At 51.2% G+C, this 15,260-nt stretch overlaps 1 protein-coding gene across 1 annotated transcript; it reads right to left on the minus strand.

Moving 5' to 3' along the window:
* Positions 1 to 1,161: 1,161 nt before the first annotated feature.
* On the minus strand, positions 1,162 to 14,915 carry LOC104130478 (hematopoietic lineage cell-specific protein). Its single transcript, XM_035899038.1, has 13 exons — positions 14,839 to 14,915; positions 14,593 to 14,722; positions 13,257 to 13,367; positions 12,525 to 12,579; positions 10,313 to 10,423; positions 9,678 to 9,788; positions 8,968 to 9,023; positions 5,888 to 5,957; positions 5,510 to 5,646; positions 4,758 to 4,868; positions 3,945 to 4,254; positions 3,139 to 3,213; positions 1,162 to 2,783 (listed from the first exon to the last, which is right to left on the minus strand). Exons 1-13 carry the CDS (start codon positions 14,913 to 14,915, stop codon positions 2,647 to 2,649), a joined length of 1,491 nt encoding a protein of 496 aa, XP_035754931.1. The 3' UTR covers positions 1,162 to 2,646.
* Between the last annotated feature and the right edge of the window lie 345 nt (positions 14,916 to 15,260).

Genomic DNA, 15,260 nt, shown 5'->3' on the forward strand with positions numbered 1-15,260 from the left:
GTGGGGCCCCCCCCCGCCAGCCACACGCCTGCAGCCACAGCAGCATTTCTGCAGCTGTGCCATAGAGGGGCATGTTGGCTGGAAGGACCCAAAACATGCTCATCCATAGCTCAGTTCCCAAGAGATACCCAGCAAAGTCCAGTCTGTTCCCAAAGAAACCTACTGGAGAGTCAGAAAATGGGCCTATGAGGCATACAGCCTGTTGGGAGACGTTTGCTAGTTCTTCTTGGTGCACAATACACAGATTTTATTCTTCAGGGAAAAAGTGTTTCCGTAACCCATGTGTTGGGATGGCCTGTTGTATGTACACAAACAGGTTGCAAGCCTCTCAGCCAGCTCTATGTGCTACGCACCCTTGACTGTAAAAAATTATTGGAACACTCACAGTTCAGAGTCTCGTTAGGACACCTAAGAGAATCTGCAACAGTGAGGCCCATTCTGGAGAGCCCCCTGGAAAGGCACATCAGGAAATGAAGGGTGAACTGCATGAGGAAAAAAATACTGGGGAAGTTATTTAAGAGGAAAAAAAACCCCAAAACCCCCAAACCAGAAACTTCCATAAAATTTGCATTAAAACTGACAACTTCTAACCTGAATCACAATGTCTTTCCCATAATGGACAGACACAGATCATGATTTTTCTCATATTGAACACTGGGCAGGGGTGCTCTGCTACCTTCCAGGTAGTACACCCTTATTCAAGTGCAGGATAGTCCAGAACCAACCTGTGAGCTGGGCTGAACTCTAAAGGTGTCACAGTGGGACCCTCTGCACCCCCGCTGTTGGCAGCTGGCACTGCACTGGGGTGCTCCTGCAGCTTCTCTCATGCTGTACTACTCAGCGTGTCCCCGATTTATTCCTGTTGCAATGGTACTTGCATGCCACAAAGGAAAAACAACCAACTCCTACAGTGGCATCTTGAGCATCTAGCCTGGAATATACTGGTTCAAGGGAGAGCTTCAGTTTGCACTGGGTTGTTACTGAAAACTTCTTTAAACATTAAACATGAAAAATTTCCTCTTGTCCTGCTTCCTACCTGCTCAACCTTCTCCCACCTGTGATGAAGGAGGGCGAGAACCAGGGGCCCTTTTCACTGTGCAAGGAACTGAGCCCGCAACAGACAGGGCACACGTGCTGTCCCAGAAGAACCAGGATGCAATGTCAGGCCAGAACAGAAGCAGTTTATTACTACAGCTCTAAAGGAAAGCGCAGCGCAGCAGTGAGAGACGCTGCTTACATCAACTCTGCCCAAATGGGGCAGTTACAACCTTCATGTACCTTTAGGTTACGCCAGACTGTGTCAGATAAGCAGGATATTGTAAATAACAGTAGCATTCTTCGGAGGAGGAGGCTCTAGCCAGCACACCCTTTAACAAAGAATTCACTCCTTTGTTAATTAAATTGGCGAGACCATTACCTGCAAATACTTCTTAACTAGCGAGTCCTGCAAAGGCCTTTGAGGCGTTAACTATTTCACTGCCACACTGGGGAGGCCTGAGATCAGCACAGAGACTCCCCAACAGTAGAGAACGGGCTGAGCCAAACAGGGGATGGGGGAACCTACCTTTAGCACTGACTGAGGCTAGAGACAAGCTATGGGACGGCTCTTCCCGTCTCACCTGCATGCATATGCTTATATATACTGTCAGAGCAGTTAACAGGAAAAATGGAGCGCTCTTAAAAATATTCCACTGCCTGTATCAAGCAGCACTTATTGTGATTGATTTGCTAGATTGAAAGGATTTCCCTAGCACAACATTCCTCTGATGGGCTGCCTGGATGAGGACCAAGACAGTTATTAACATACTCTTTGTTAAGTGAAGCCTTTCAGTATTTTTCTTTTGCTCCAAGACAGATTTTCCAGAATAATTTTTCTCAGAAAATAATCTAATTTTTACCTTCATTTTTCAAGGTTTTCCCCAGAAATGACGCATCTCCCAACAGTGTTCTTGGCACACAGAGGAAAACCTTAGCAAGATCATCCTACACTTTCACTGAGCCAGCACACACGTCTCCTGTTTAATGGAACAGCTCACTACCGCCAAGTGTGTATCAGCGTTGTTCACTGTGATGGTCAAATGTTCCCAGGCTCCAGCCCTGAGATCTGCCCAGATAGACCAGGTTTGTATTTCTCTACCCTGTGCTGCAGACATGGTTCATCCTGCAAGTGGAAACCCTTCTTGGGAACAAAGGCAAGTTTGGTCTTCACAATGTGCTTTTCCTTGACCCCTGGGTAGGATGAGATTCAGGGCCACAGCAGCTTAAAAAGCTCCCATAGCTCATGTCCCTTCTGCCTTGACTGGATTAGAGTTGGTGTTTCTCTTCTGTGAATTTCCCTGTTGGGAATAGGAATGGACACGCTTGTCCTGCAAGCTTGCTGATTGGTATGTGGGACAGCTTAGGTAGAAAAGACGTCTTATTTCACACTCATATGCCCTTAAACCATCCCACCTTTTCCATCTGGTAGTCGATAGGAACCAAAGTGCTCCTGGGCACAAGCCGAAACTTTCCCTCAGACACTGCCAGCTTGCTCCTTGGTATTTCTTGCATGTAGACACGGCAGGCCAAATTAAGCTAATAACATGTAAAAGGCTGAAGCAGAAAGAGGCGAAAGTTTGGAAGGCATCAGCTTGGACAATGCTGGTTTCACTGCAGAAGCTTCACGTAATTTGCTGGGAAGAGGCCTACTTTGCCCCGGCACTGCCCCCGCCACCAGCCTTCATCTACCATCTCGATGTGTGTGATTGTGTCATCAGGATCAAAAGAAATCTCATCATCTCCGTCTGCAAAAATTGTTCAGAAAAGATACTCACAATGCAAAGATAACCCCAGAGAGAGCTGGTTTTACATCCCTCCTCCAACCCCCAGGAGAATACAGAACAAGCATTCTGATAACCCTCACAGTTCATCTCATTCAACCCCCATCAAACAGCACAGATAAAGCAAGACTTCACAGATGAAAGATGAAGTTTCTGTGGTCCCAAGTCAGGTCTCATTCTGCTTTCCAAAAGGAAGAAATTTTAACCACCAAGTTGAAATCTTTTCACCACTGCTGACGGTGTAAGCCACCCACCTCCCTGCAACACTGCCCCAGACAGTTCCCAGTGCCTGTTCCCACAGCCCGGATGGCAGACTCACCTCCTTGGTAATCATAGAGAGCCACTGCACAGGTCCCAGGGATCTCCACCTCATAAACATTGTCTGTTTCCCCTGCAGAAGACAGGATGGGCAGATGAGAAAAAGGTTGAAAGCAGACAATGTAGATCTGGTCAGTGCCACCCTCCACCCAGCTGTCAGCCTTGGGGTGAACCACATCCAAACCCTATCAACAAGGACAGGTGTACCATGGATGAAAGCAAGGAGAGAGGCAGGGTCCTGATGCTTCATGTTCCTCTCCCAAGAAAAAGGCTGGACATGACTCCAGCCTCTCCACTTACCATCTCCAGTACCAGCAAAGCTGTGACAGAAACATCAACTGCAGCCCATACCGTTTGCTTATGTGCTTGGAGGAAGACTACCCTGCACTCCTCACACTCAGGAGACACCACCAGATCAGGTCTCATGGTTTGCTCAGGCTGAGTTAAGAGGACACCTCCAAGGCCTCCATGCAGCACTGGCAGTCCCTTGCCAGGAAACAGTACACCAACAGCATCAGTCCAGGTCCAGCTTCTTCAGAACCTACAGCAGCCCTCTGGTCCTCCTGCCTGAGTCCTGCTCCAGCAGAGATACTTGCTGCCTGTCCCAGCATCCCATGCAGCTGATATTGCACATTGGAGCTGGGCAAGGGAGTGGGAGATGACCGAGTCTCCATCATCATGGGCTGCTACCCTGACCACAGTAGACTTCAAGATACAAATTCCCTCTGGAGTCTGTCATATACATCCAGTGAGGTGAGCGGAGACATACAAGCTCCCCAAGACATGGGCTCTTCCATCAGTACTCACCCAGGTGGGGCTGAGGCTGGCTGGGCTCCTCAGGAAGGATCTCCTCATAGTCCTCACCTCCATCTTCTCCCTGGTCATAGATGGCATCCAGCTTTTCCAAGGCTGCTGGCAGCTCCTCATAGTCAGCACCTGCACTGGTACTGTCACAGTAGTCGGAGGGTTCTGGCAGCTCCTCATAGTCTCCACCAACATCCAAACTTTCACTGTAGATGGGCTGATCCTGGCTGGGGATCTTGCACAGCTCTTCGCCCAGATCTGCTGGCCTTGGTGGTAAAGTGGGTGGTGTTTCCTCATCCTCCCTTTTTGCCTCCTGCCATGAAGTGAGAAAGTGACAGAAAAGTTGCCTGCAAAGCATCCACCGCAAGCAGCTCTCCCATGGCTGCACAGCACCCAACACAAGCGAGCCTGCTCCACTGCAGGTGCCTTTAGTGCTACCATGAAACAAATGGAGAATCACTCTCTGCACGATGGAGAAACAGCTCAACCATTAGGTGTGTGCTGAACTGGCACCTGGGGTTGCTGTGAAGACCTTCAGGGCTCATGTATTTGAACCTCTCTCACGTACTTGGCTACAGCTTGCTGTACTGCCACTGCACTGACCGACTCCAGGAGCCCATCTCATGGTGTCAGGTGCTGTGCAGCCTTGTCCCATCACCATCCCAAAGTTTCCCCCCTCACTCCTTCCAAAGCTTCTCCCACGCTGTGGCTGCACCCCGTTTCTTCCTGCAGGGCTGTCTGTAAAGTATGGCCCCCTCTCAGGCACAGTCCCCCTGCCTGCTCCCCTTCCCGGCTCTTCCCAGCCCGCCTTGGCACCTCTTTTCCTCGTGACACAGGCCTGTCTCGCTCGGCGCTCCCAGGCGCCCTTGCTGGCATTGTGGCAGGGGCTGCTTCTCTGTGGTCCTTCTCTCTCTGTGGGATGTCCTGCTGGAGAAAAGTCACCAGGTCTCCTCAGTCCCTTTGAAGGAGGTCCAGAGCAATGTCTGGTCCCATTCCCAACAGAGCAACTCTCAGTCTTCCTCCAGCTGAAATCTGTTCCAGCTCCCATAAACCTCCCCTAGCGGCTGGACACGACCCGGCCTGTAATGACTATGGGGTCTGCAGAAAGTGGCCTCAGGGAGGGAATGTATCCGGGAGCGCTTTATTGGTGAAACCTTATCTGCACACTGAATGCAGAACAGCACAACATAGAGGGCGGTCCTGTAAATGTAAGGGTTTGGGTGCAACCCAACTGCAATCTGAATGCAGACTGCTGGGATGGCCATACTGGGGAGGTGTGATTGCACAGTGTTTGCCAGGCGCTAGAGGCAAGAAGGAGCTGAGGCCAAAGCACGGGTGTGTGTGTGTGTGTGTGTGTCATGGCTGGGTGCAGGCACATCCTGCTCTGTGTGCCAAAAGGGAAAATCTGGTGACAGCTGTGAAGTTCAATGGCAGTCCCTGGCAGTTGCAGGGAAGCAGTTTAGGCAAGAGGTTACCATAAAGAGGTAGGAGGACATGGAGATGCATGGCCCTGAGGAATAGTTTGCTTCGCAAGCCTTGGAGGATGTGGCAAGATGGCCATGGCTCACCTTCCGCCGAGCCGCCTGGCACTCCCGAGCTTGCCGCCTCACCCGGTCCTCCTCTGCCTGCCTTCTGCTCTCCTCCTCTGCTGACTTAGCCATGTTTTCAAACCGTGACCGCAGGCTGCTGGTGCCACTGGAAGCTCCTGTGGAGAAAACAGTTGATCAAGCCTGCCCAGTGGCTCCCTTCCACCATCCCAAGCAGCCAGGAGAAACCCAGACCTCTGTCTCTCCCAGAGGAACTTGCAGTTCAGCCCCCTGCTCCTGCCCCTCAACACAAGTTAAATCCACATCCCACCACAGCACATGCCTGCCAGCATGCTGCCACAGAGGGACCATGAGGCCCACAGCTTCCCACCAAGCCCCAGGTTGGTACTCAGTTCTCACCTGCCTCTACTGGTCTTGTTTTCTCATATGAGGAAGTGGGAGCTGCCATCTCATTGAAGCCGGCGGCACTCTGCAAGAGGAAGTGAATGAAGTTTCCAGCTTGTTAGGCGAGGCCAGTGCTGAGCTCCCCTGCTGGGTCTGGGTCTGGCTACTGGCACCTGGCACCCGCAAGCTTTGTTCCCAGCTGTATCTGTCCTCACCTATACAACTGCCACAGCCTTGCGGAGGCTGCTGGCTGCAGCCCTGCTCTCCTGATGCCTCCCTGCACTGTGGGAATGCCTGCTGCTCTCCAGCCCAAGGCAAGGGCTGCTCCTGTGAGAGGGGAGGCACTCTGAGTGCTGCAAAGGCTGCAGGGGGTCGAGTGGAGGAGGCTGCACAGTGGCAGGATGACTGCTGCACAGGACAGCAAGGTTGGGCATTCAAGGCAGAAGCACTTGCTGGTAACCCCGCAAAGAGCTGAGTGGATGCCTGGCAGCCTACCGCTTCCTGAGGTCCAGGGACCCGATGCATCCGTCCCCTGCACTCCCAGTGGAATGAGGCATGGAAGCACCTCCCTGTTGGAATGCACAGCTGCAGCTGCCTAACCCTGAAAAACATGCGTCCCTTCGGCAGGTTGTCGCCTGCAGCATGTGTATACAGCAGCACAGGCTGGAAAGCATCAAAGTGAAAACCTGCATGAACATCTGACCTATCGCTGGCGTTATGAGGTGTGAAGAGATGGCTAAACTGGTGGGGCTTAGCCACCATGGGGTGTTTGCAGCAAAAAGGAAGTGAGATAGAGGGGGGTTATCTACTTTCATAAGAAAACTATTTCATACAAGAAGGAAACTGCAGGTAGGCTCCAGCTTTCAGACTAATTCAGCTACATTTAGGATTCTGCCTGCAGGTGTCACCAATGGGCTGGGTGGCCAAGTTCCTGCTACAGTAAGTGGAGCCTAGAGAGCAGCTCTGCTCTCCTTAAGGCAAACACACCTGAGCAGGCAAACAGCACTGCAGGCTCAGAACCAGGTCTATACAGACCACGGCAAAGACTTGGACATGTTGTTTATATGACAGCATTTAAATTTAGGAGTCTTAGTGTGAGAGCTGAATCCTACGCTGAGTGTTCAAAACTTTATCAAAGGAGCCTGGTGGTATATTATGCTCTACTCTGGAGCAATGAAATAATCCCAGTGCCTGAAAACCAGGCAATCAATTACTTGCTCAAATATCCTTATTTTTACCATCTTGGATTATGCTTCAATATTCTCAAAATGCACAAACCCATGTTTCACTTTGCGCTGATCAAGAACTGTTTATCCCCCCTCTGCATCCTGCTCCTCAAATGACCCACAGCCCTGATTTTTGCACAAGTGTTCATCTGACTTTGCATGCCTTCTGCCATATGCATGACGCCTTGCCTTTTGACAATGTACCTCCAGTTGCTGTTGTTAAATTCATAGACCATGCTAATCTCGTGCATGGGCAGGATGCTATTCCCACTCTGCTGCTAGTCCAGCCTGCACATGCAGCATGGAAAGGAACATGCTGGATTGCTACAGGTGTGTGTTTATGTCCTTCCTTGGCTCAGGGCCCTGCAGAAAGGTTCTAACTTGCTTCCTCCAGCTCCTGAGTATGGCGATGTTGGTACTGTACCAGGCACAACACTGTGCCATTAGCACTGTGCCCAACCACAGAAAAAGTATGGTTCAAGGAAGGGGTACCCTCACTTCCTCCTCCAAATGCCTCAAAGCCCCACCATCATCCAGGTTTCTCATCTTTTAGGTTATCCCCATCCATGCAGATCATCATCCACTGGCAAGACCCCCCCTCCTGAACAAGCTTGAAGGGTCGCCTGCCAAAGCACAGTGTTAACTCAAGTGCCTGCAACAGTCTGCATTTTGACTGTAGATGAGCCTTTACCTGGTTTCAGCCCAGACAGAAAACTTGAACCAGCAAACTGGATGAGTTCTTCTCATGCAAGGTTGATCCCTGCCAATCCCATCCTTGCTGGGTTTTTTGACTAGGCCCTGGCCTGAGATTTAGCTAACTGAACAGACCATAAGAAACTCTTGGACAGGACAGAAAAACCTGCAGAAGGTCACAAGTAACAGAGAAGCTGGTGAGTAACAGACAGCACCACGAGGAATGGCCAGACTTCACCATCAGTTAAGGCTGTGTGATATGGGGTCAGTCACTCATACACAGAGCCGTGCCAGCTGCTGAGTAGCATAAGAGGATAAGGAAACAGATACCACAGAGGCCATAGATCTGCGCCAGATACTGGAGAGACCAGGTTGCAAGCTGGCAACTGGAGGAACCAAAGATTCAAGCCAGCTTCTAGGAAGCCTGATTTATGTGTGGGTGTGACAGCTGCGAACGAACATTACACCTTGAGTAAGAACAGCTAGAGGAATGGCAGCACAGCAATACCACCTTCTCACTGGAGGCAGTCCAAGGCAAGAACCACTCTGTATGCATACTGCTCTCTGCACGACAGTCACCTCCCCGTCAGTGCTGGGGACATGACGCCAGATGGGCTTTCAGCCTGATCCAGCACCTCTCCTGTGTAAGAGACAGTTCCTGCACGGTGCAACAGCCCGTGGCCTCTCAGACTTCTCACAAGGCTACACTCACGGAATTTTATCTCCAAGGAGCTACCACTGCTCATCCTGACTGTATCGGTACACACAGGGCCTGCAGGAGTGACAGCAAGCAGCCAGACAGAACACTCCCAGTATCTCAAACAGTACTAGATTTCCAGGAGGGCACAGTCTGATACCCTTAGAAAGCTCTTCACTGGCTCTGCTATTAAATCCTGGCCCAAGAGAAAGCAGGTCTATGCATGTTCAGTCCAAGAGTGGAATGATTCAAAAGCAGCTGAGAATGGAAGAAGCTTTTTCTTCCTTGCATTATGGTCTCCCCAGGCTGTATTCCCCTGCACCTGCTGGAGTTTACACTGGGCCAGTTCCCTCACCCTTGCAATAGCTGTGCACTGAGCAGTGGGACCTCATCTCCATCTGGGAAGTCCCTTCTCTGACAGCAGTGCAAAGAGCAGTGATTAGCGGGAAGCAATTGCAGGCTGCAGCATGCAGTCTTACCTTATCTACTCTGTCCTTCTGGACCCCGTAACGGCCTCCAAACCCCTTGGCGTAGTCTGTATGGAAAAAAATGAGGTTATTTTATAATCGTTTATATTCTGTGTGCATCTCCAATTTCAGCGTGCTGTGACCAATGAAATGAGTTAGCTTTTCCTGCACCTTGTCACATATGGAACTAAATGGAGATAATAGATGCAAAACATTCTGGACAGTAGCTTTTAAGGCTAATCCTTCATTCCCTTCAGCGAAGCGCACAGGCATTCAGTGCCGTAACGCTGGCAAATCTGCTTCCAAGGCACCGGGGTGAGAAGCCAGCCATGCCATTTGAGTGCAGAGCGGCCTCGTTCACGGAAGTTAAACATGCAGTAGTCAAACCATTCCTGGAACCTGCTTTGCCTCATTCCCATGTGCTCACCTTCTGAATGAGCTTATGATCAGGAATGTACCTCACGAAGAAAGCACAGTATAGTCTGGGAAGCCTGATTCAGGGGCTTGCATTCATCGTCTTGCATTGAACTGATCCAAGCATGCACCTACTCTGGCAGAGTTTACCCTTGTGCTTTGGGGGTTCACAAGTCCCAGCTGCTCCAGAACATGCTGTACATGTTCAGTTGTCAGCAGCTGGATCTCTGTCAAGTGTGAACCACTAGCTCTAGGTCTGCGTGGGCTCCAAGAAAATTGTGCCGCCACCTCTGGCAGCGTTGCCCTACCTGTTTGGGATGCATGCAGTTGCATGTCCTCCTGATGGTCCCAGCCAAGGGCACTCTTGTCCTGACGATCCCTCTGGACCCCGAATTTCCCACCAAAGCCCACAGAATAGTCTTCAGCCATAGGGATCCAGATCATGGCATGGAAGAGCACAGAGAAGGGAGAAAAAGAGAAAAGTGGCAGCACCGTGAGTTCAGGCTGTTCTCACAGGGGCAATAGTTTTCCCTGCCCAGGACTTAGGGAAAAACATGGAGCAAGGCCAGATTTCCCCACTGGTGGCTGCAGCAACAGTCCTCCCTCCTCCCTGGGACATGTCACCTGCTATTAGCACCTGCCTGGGCTTCCCCTGCACCTTCCTTTGGTGACATACTGCCCAGGAGATCGCTGTGTCCATAGAAATCTGCTGCTCCTCATCATTTAGTGCAAAGTTTTTCAGCAGTCATGCACCATGCAATGGCTTTCCTTACCTGCTCCATTCCCCTTCTGCAAGTAGTGGGCACCCAACAGCTCCCCGTAGCTTTTCCACCATTCACACAGCAGGTTTCAAAAACCAAGCACAGTGCCCCACAGCCCCAGCGGGCATATTCCTAGGCGCCAGTCCTGATACCGCCTGCTGCACTGGGCTCCCCCAGCTCACCTTTCTGAGAGTCGTGCTTCTCTGCCTGGCTCTTGTAGTCGAATCCCACTGCTGCTTTGTCCACCTTGTCCCTCTCCACACCATAACGGCCACCAAAGCCCTTGGAGTAATCTGAAGTGGTGGATGGAATGAAATGCTGCCCCGAGCATGGGGCTGGTGAGGGGAGGGGGTAAAGATGGGGAGCAGCACTGGGGAGCAGCAGCAGGGAGGAGGAAGAGCAGCAGGGATGATGGAAACACTAGAAATAGCAATGGGTTTGGAGGGGACAGAGTGGATGGCAGGGAGCACCGTGAGGCCATTGAAGATGAGGGGCCATGGGAATGGGTGCACAGGGCAAGAGTGGGTCATGGCAGCAAGAGAGCCTGAGGGCCGTGGGCTGCAGGAGACACAGCAGGCTGAGAGGGCAAGGAAGAAAAGCGACATGCCAAGGGCAGCTGGGGAGGCAGTAGGAGCTCAGCCACCCCGGGACACAAAGCCAAGGCAAGACTTGGATACTGACAGCCTGGGCACCCACCCACTCACACATCTCCAGAGCAAGGATTTCAACCTGTGGGATGCCAGCCTCTGAAAAGGTTTGTCAATATGCATATTGAAAGTATAGATGAAATCACAAGCTTCTGTTGCACAGCTTACACTTGCTATAATGGAATCTCAATTTCTACAAGGAAATCACTGACTCCGGATGCTGCAGCAAAGGCTGAAACCCACATTTCTGCAGACATGCTGCAGCTCTCCCCGCCCAGAGCGTCTCTGGCATGCTTGACCATTAGGTGATAGAGGCACAGCTTGTTTTCCTTATGCTTCCCCTTTTTCCATCTTCTAAACTAGTAATGTATTAACTACTTCAGCTGTGTTCAGTTATTTTCTAAGGGCTACCTTGTTATTATTGAATGGTGTCCTAAGACATTTCAGCCTCTACCCCAACTGCTGGCTGAGACACTTTCCTTTCAGAGACCTAGTCTACCAGCTCTGTTTCCAAATCCTACCCTTCAGAAGGAGTAAATCACAGTTACCCCTCGTTGTTCCCTGACCGTATTCTTACAGGTCTGTGTTTCACAGGAATGAGTTGGGGCTCCTCCAGCAAAGTCAGCCTTATTAATCCACGAAGACTGTGATATAGAGAAATATGCATGAAAAAAACTTGTATTTAAGGGTGGCACTTTGTTTCACAGAAGCTCAGTCACTTAAGGGTGAGTCTGTAAGTCCTAGAAATTTCTTAAACTTACCTTGATTAAACTGTAATTTACCCATTAGACCATTATGAAATGGAGCTTTTAGGATGCTGTTTTCAGCAGATACAGATTTTAGGACTGTTACCCTCATGCTGGAGTTTACAGTATGGACACAATTCTTATGAAAAACAATCCAAACACCTTACCCTATTTCTAGTATTTTCATTTTGTCCTGAGCGATTTCTGTGGTTTTACATAGCCTGACGAATTTCTGTGTCTGAAATCTAGTATATAATCTCTTGTCTGGGAATATGTTAATGTAGCACAACTGTATGCGATTCATTCATTTAAGATGAACCAAGAATGCCTCAAAACATCTTCCTTCTTTTATAGTTTCCTCTGAAATGATCACGATTCAATTCTTCTTCTCTTGGTGATGCAGTATTCCCCATGGTTATCTGTAACAGACCTCACCTCGAATCTTCTCTTGGTTGCAGAATGTATAAAATGTCTTCAGCTTCAGTTCTTGCAATGTTCTTAATGAATACAGCTGCTTGTATGTGCACGTCAAAGTTCGTTTGAATCATCTCCAGAATTCTGCAAAAGTTTGGGTGCTGTATAGGCTTCTGTTTCCATATCCATTGTTGTGCCTTTTTTCTCACATGCTGCTTTTTCAGAAATCACTTATGTCCTACAGTGCTTGGGTTTCCTCTGGAGCAGTTGCTCAAAAAGACTTTTAGAGGCAAGGGAGCATCAGCTATCCAGTGGGGGATGCGTGTGGGGGTGTCGTCTCTGCTCAGCCACGATGTCGTTTCCATCGGAGCAAAACATCGAGGCAAGCAGAATGTACAACAGAAGGGTGGTGACAGGACAGCAGGGAATGGGGCGGCAAAGGTGACTGACTGGGAACAGGAATCTGAGACAAGTGACAGGAGGGGGATAAACAAAGGAGACTGTGCCACAGCAGACAGCACAGGATATTGGGAGCAGAAGAGAAGCTGGGCAAAGTATGAAGGGGCCACATGTGCCCATGGACTTGCCTTTCTGGGACGAGTGTTTCTCCACCTCACCCTTGTATTCAAAGCCCAGGGCTGACTGGAACAAGAAGGGGAGAAATGTCAGTTGTCCTGAGGGCCAAGCTGGGTATCGCCCGCCCTTCTCCAAGAGCCAGGCTGGGACCCTGCTCCCTGCCTTGTGCTGCAATGTGCAGGCGCCTGGCCACTCCTCAGCTGGTGCACACCTCCTCAGCCTCCCACACCGCTCCTGCTGTCCACGTGGCAGCGTGCCCAGGAACAGGCCCTCGCGAGAGCCCATGCGCTCCAGTAAGAAGGCCACAATCCTCACCCCACATCCTGTCAGCAGGCAAGGCGGCTGGGCAGCGTCTGACACCAGGATGCGCATGGGAGGGATGGCATCCTGCTGTCCCCATCCTGTCCTGCCACGGCCAGCCACTGTGCATGGCACAGCTTGGGGGTTTGGAGATACAAAACACCACAGCCCCCAAGACAAACACAGTGCTGCCCAGATAGGACAGCGCAAACACGTTAAAGCACACCAGAGAGTTAATCTTCACAAGTGCCCTGCAAGTTGTCATCAGTCATTGTCTTGCACACAGGTGAGCTGCGGGCTTCAGTGGAGACCGTGGCGCTTGGCATGCCTAGACCTGCACCCACCAGCACTTTGAAAACTGCAGCCACAATCCTAAACATAGCGTAAGGGCAGCACTGAGCACAGGCTGCAAGTACGTGTCTCAGCTGCCCTGGCCAACACACCTTGTCAGCGCGGTCCTGCTGCACGCCATACTTCCCCCCAAAGCCATGGGCTGCATCTGTCTGCGAGGAATGCTTCCCAACATCAGCAACGTACTCATGGCCCACTGCGCACTGAGGAGAGAGACAGTGTGACATGAGCACCCACAGTCAGACTGGCAGGGTGGACAGACATAGGCACCACACAGTTGCTCTGCCCCACTGCCAAGATGCTTGCAGCCACAAGGTCCAAGCTGACCGTGCTGGTGGTGGCACTGCCTTCTGGACAGCCTTTGCCAGTACCAAGTCTGCACTGAGACCTGTGATGCAGCTTCAAGGGCAGCCATCCCACACAACCAGCCCCACTGCCAGCTCATCGTGCAAACCATGGGATGCTGAATACCTGCTGCTCCCAAATACCAGTGGAGTGGTGGATAATCACATGGGGAGACTGAGGAGAAAAGTACACAGAGGCATGCACAACTGAAAACCCACCAGGAGCAGGCTGGGCACCCGCTCCTTACATTCTGTGCTCGAGAGTGAGGGTCAGCAGTCCTGGTGGGGATCACCCCTTACGCCTGCCACAGGCCAGGCCAGGGTCCTCCTGCCTCCTGCAAGGAGGTGGTGTGGCCAGGAACTGCACACACTTCTCGGGAGAAGGGCCTGAGGCCGAACACTTGCAACATCCTGGTAAGACTGGACAGAGGCTGAGGAGCTGCTCAACAAAATCATCCTCACTCTGCTCCAGCAGAAGAATCTTAGCATGGCTGCTCCATTTTGGTCTCCTGGAGATGCCTGTTTCTCACCCTGCCATCCTGGTATCTTGCACACCCACAGTGACCCCCATATATTGAATACTACTGCAATCTTACCATCTCACTTCCAAAAAAAATGAACTATTAAATGCTGAAAGGTACAGGAAGGAGCATGATGATGATTATCAGAAAACATAAAACAGATTTGATGTGAAAACAGGGCATATGAACCAGGGTTTCATCCTGGGAAGATATGACAGAGGTCTGTAATGGAAAATATGAGGAGGAAATTATTGTTCATGAGTTCTCCAAGTAGGGAGACACCTTATTTAACTGTTACGCAGCAGGTTTGAAACAAGCCACAGAAAGTCCTTCTTCACAGCTAAGGGGAGTGTTGCAAGGAAGTCGTAGAGACAAATTATACACATGGGTTCAAACAAATCCCGGGGACAGATTATGGACTACCTAGACATGTGTGACTCTGCACAGCCATGCTAGCTTTCCATTCTCTCCCCTCAGGGTCAGGCCAGAAAACAGGGATCCTTTTTTCCTTTATGAGAAAAACATTTCCACTGGGGCCCAAGGAAGCCCTCTACAACTGTTACCTTATCCATTCGGTCCCGCTCTGTTCCAAATTTGCCCCCATAGCCATAGGAGGCCTTAGGGCCAGTCTCCAGCTCCTTCTTCTTGATGACCTCATGTTCCTCTGACACCTTGTTCCTCAGCTGGTGGATGCTGGTGAGACAGAGAGAGTCAGGGCAAGTCACCGTGGGATTGTGCAGCCCCACACAGCCTGCTGGGAGTACCCCTGTGCCAGCCAGAGCCCAGCACAGAGCAGGGCATAAACCCACTGCCAGCTGCCGCCGTGTGCCCACACTGTGCCCAGGGGCTGGCGAAGGACCCAGAGTGGCAGGCTCAGCGGGCGCATCCAGCCTCGCCCCGCAGCCCACATTCAGGGCTACACCCTGTCTCCAACAGGAGCCCACGCTTTCCTTTGTCTTCGTGCTGCACTAGCCGCGTTGTGCAGGGCAGCACTGGGAGGTCCCGAGGGAGCTGCTGGACAGGGTCAGCTTTGGACAGGGAAGGAGCAGGAAGCCTTTGCCACAGGGACTGCCGCAGGCTGGAGGGACCTGAACGCTGACCCCTGTTGCGTTTTGCCTCTGGCACAACCCCAGCATCTCAAGCCAAGAGCCTGGATGCAGAGCCCGGGCGGGCAGGCAGCAGACCCGGCAGGGTGGCCGCGCAGCCCCAAGGCGCTCCTCGCCCGGCGTGA

Source organism: Egretta garzetta, unplaced genomic scaffold, assembly GCF_000687185.1.
Source record: "Egretta garzetta isolate BGI_Z169 unplaced genomic scaffold, ASM68718v1 scaffold1480, whole genome shotgun sequence".
Classification (NCBI taxonomy): Eukaryota; Metazoa; Chordata; class Aves; order Pelecaniformes; family Ardeidae; genus Egretta; species Egretta garzetta.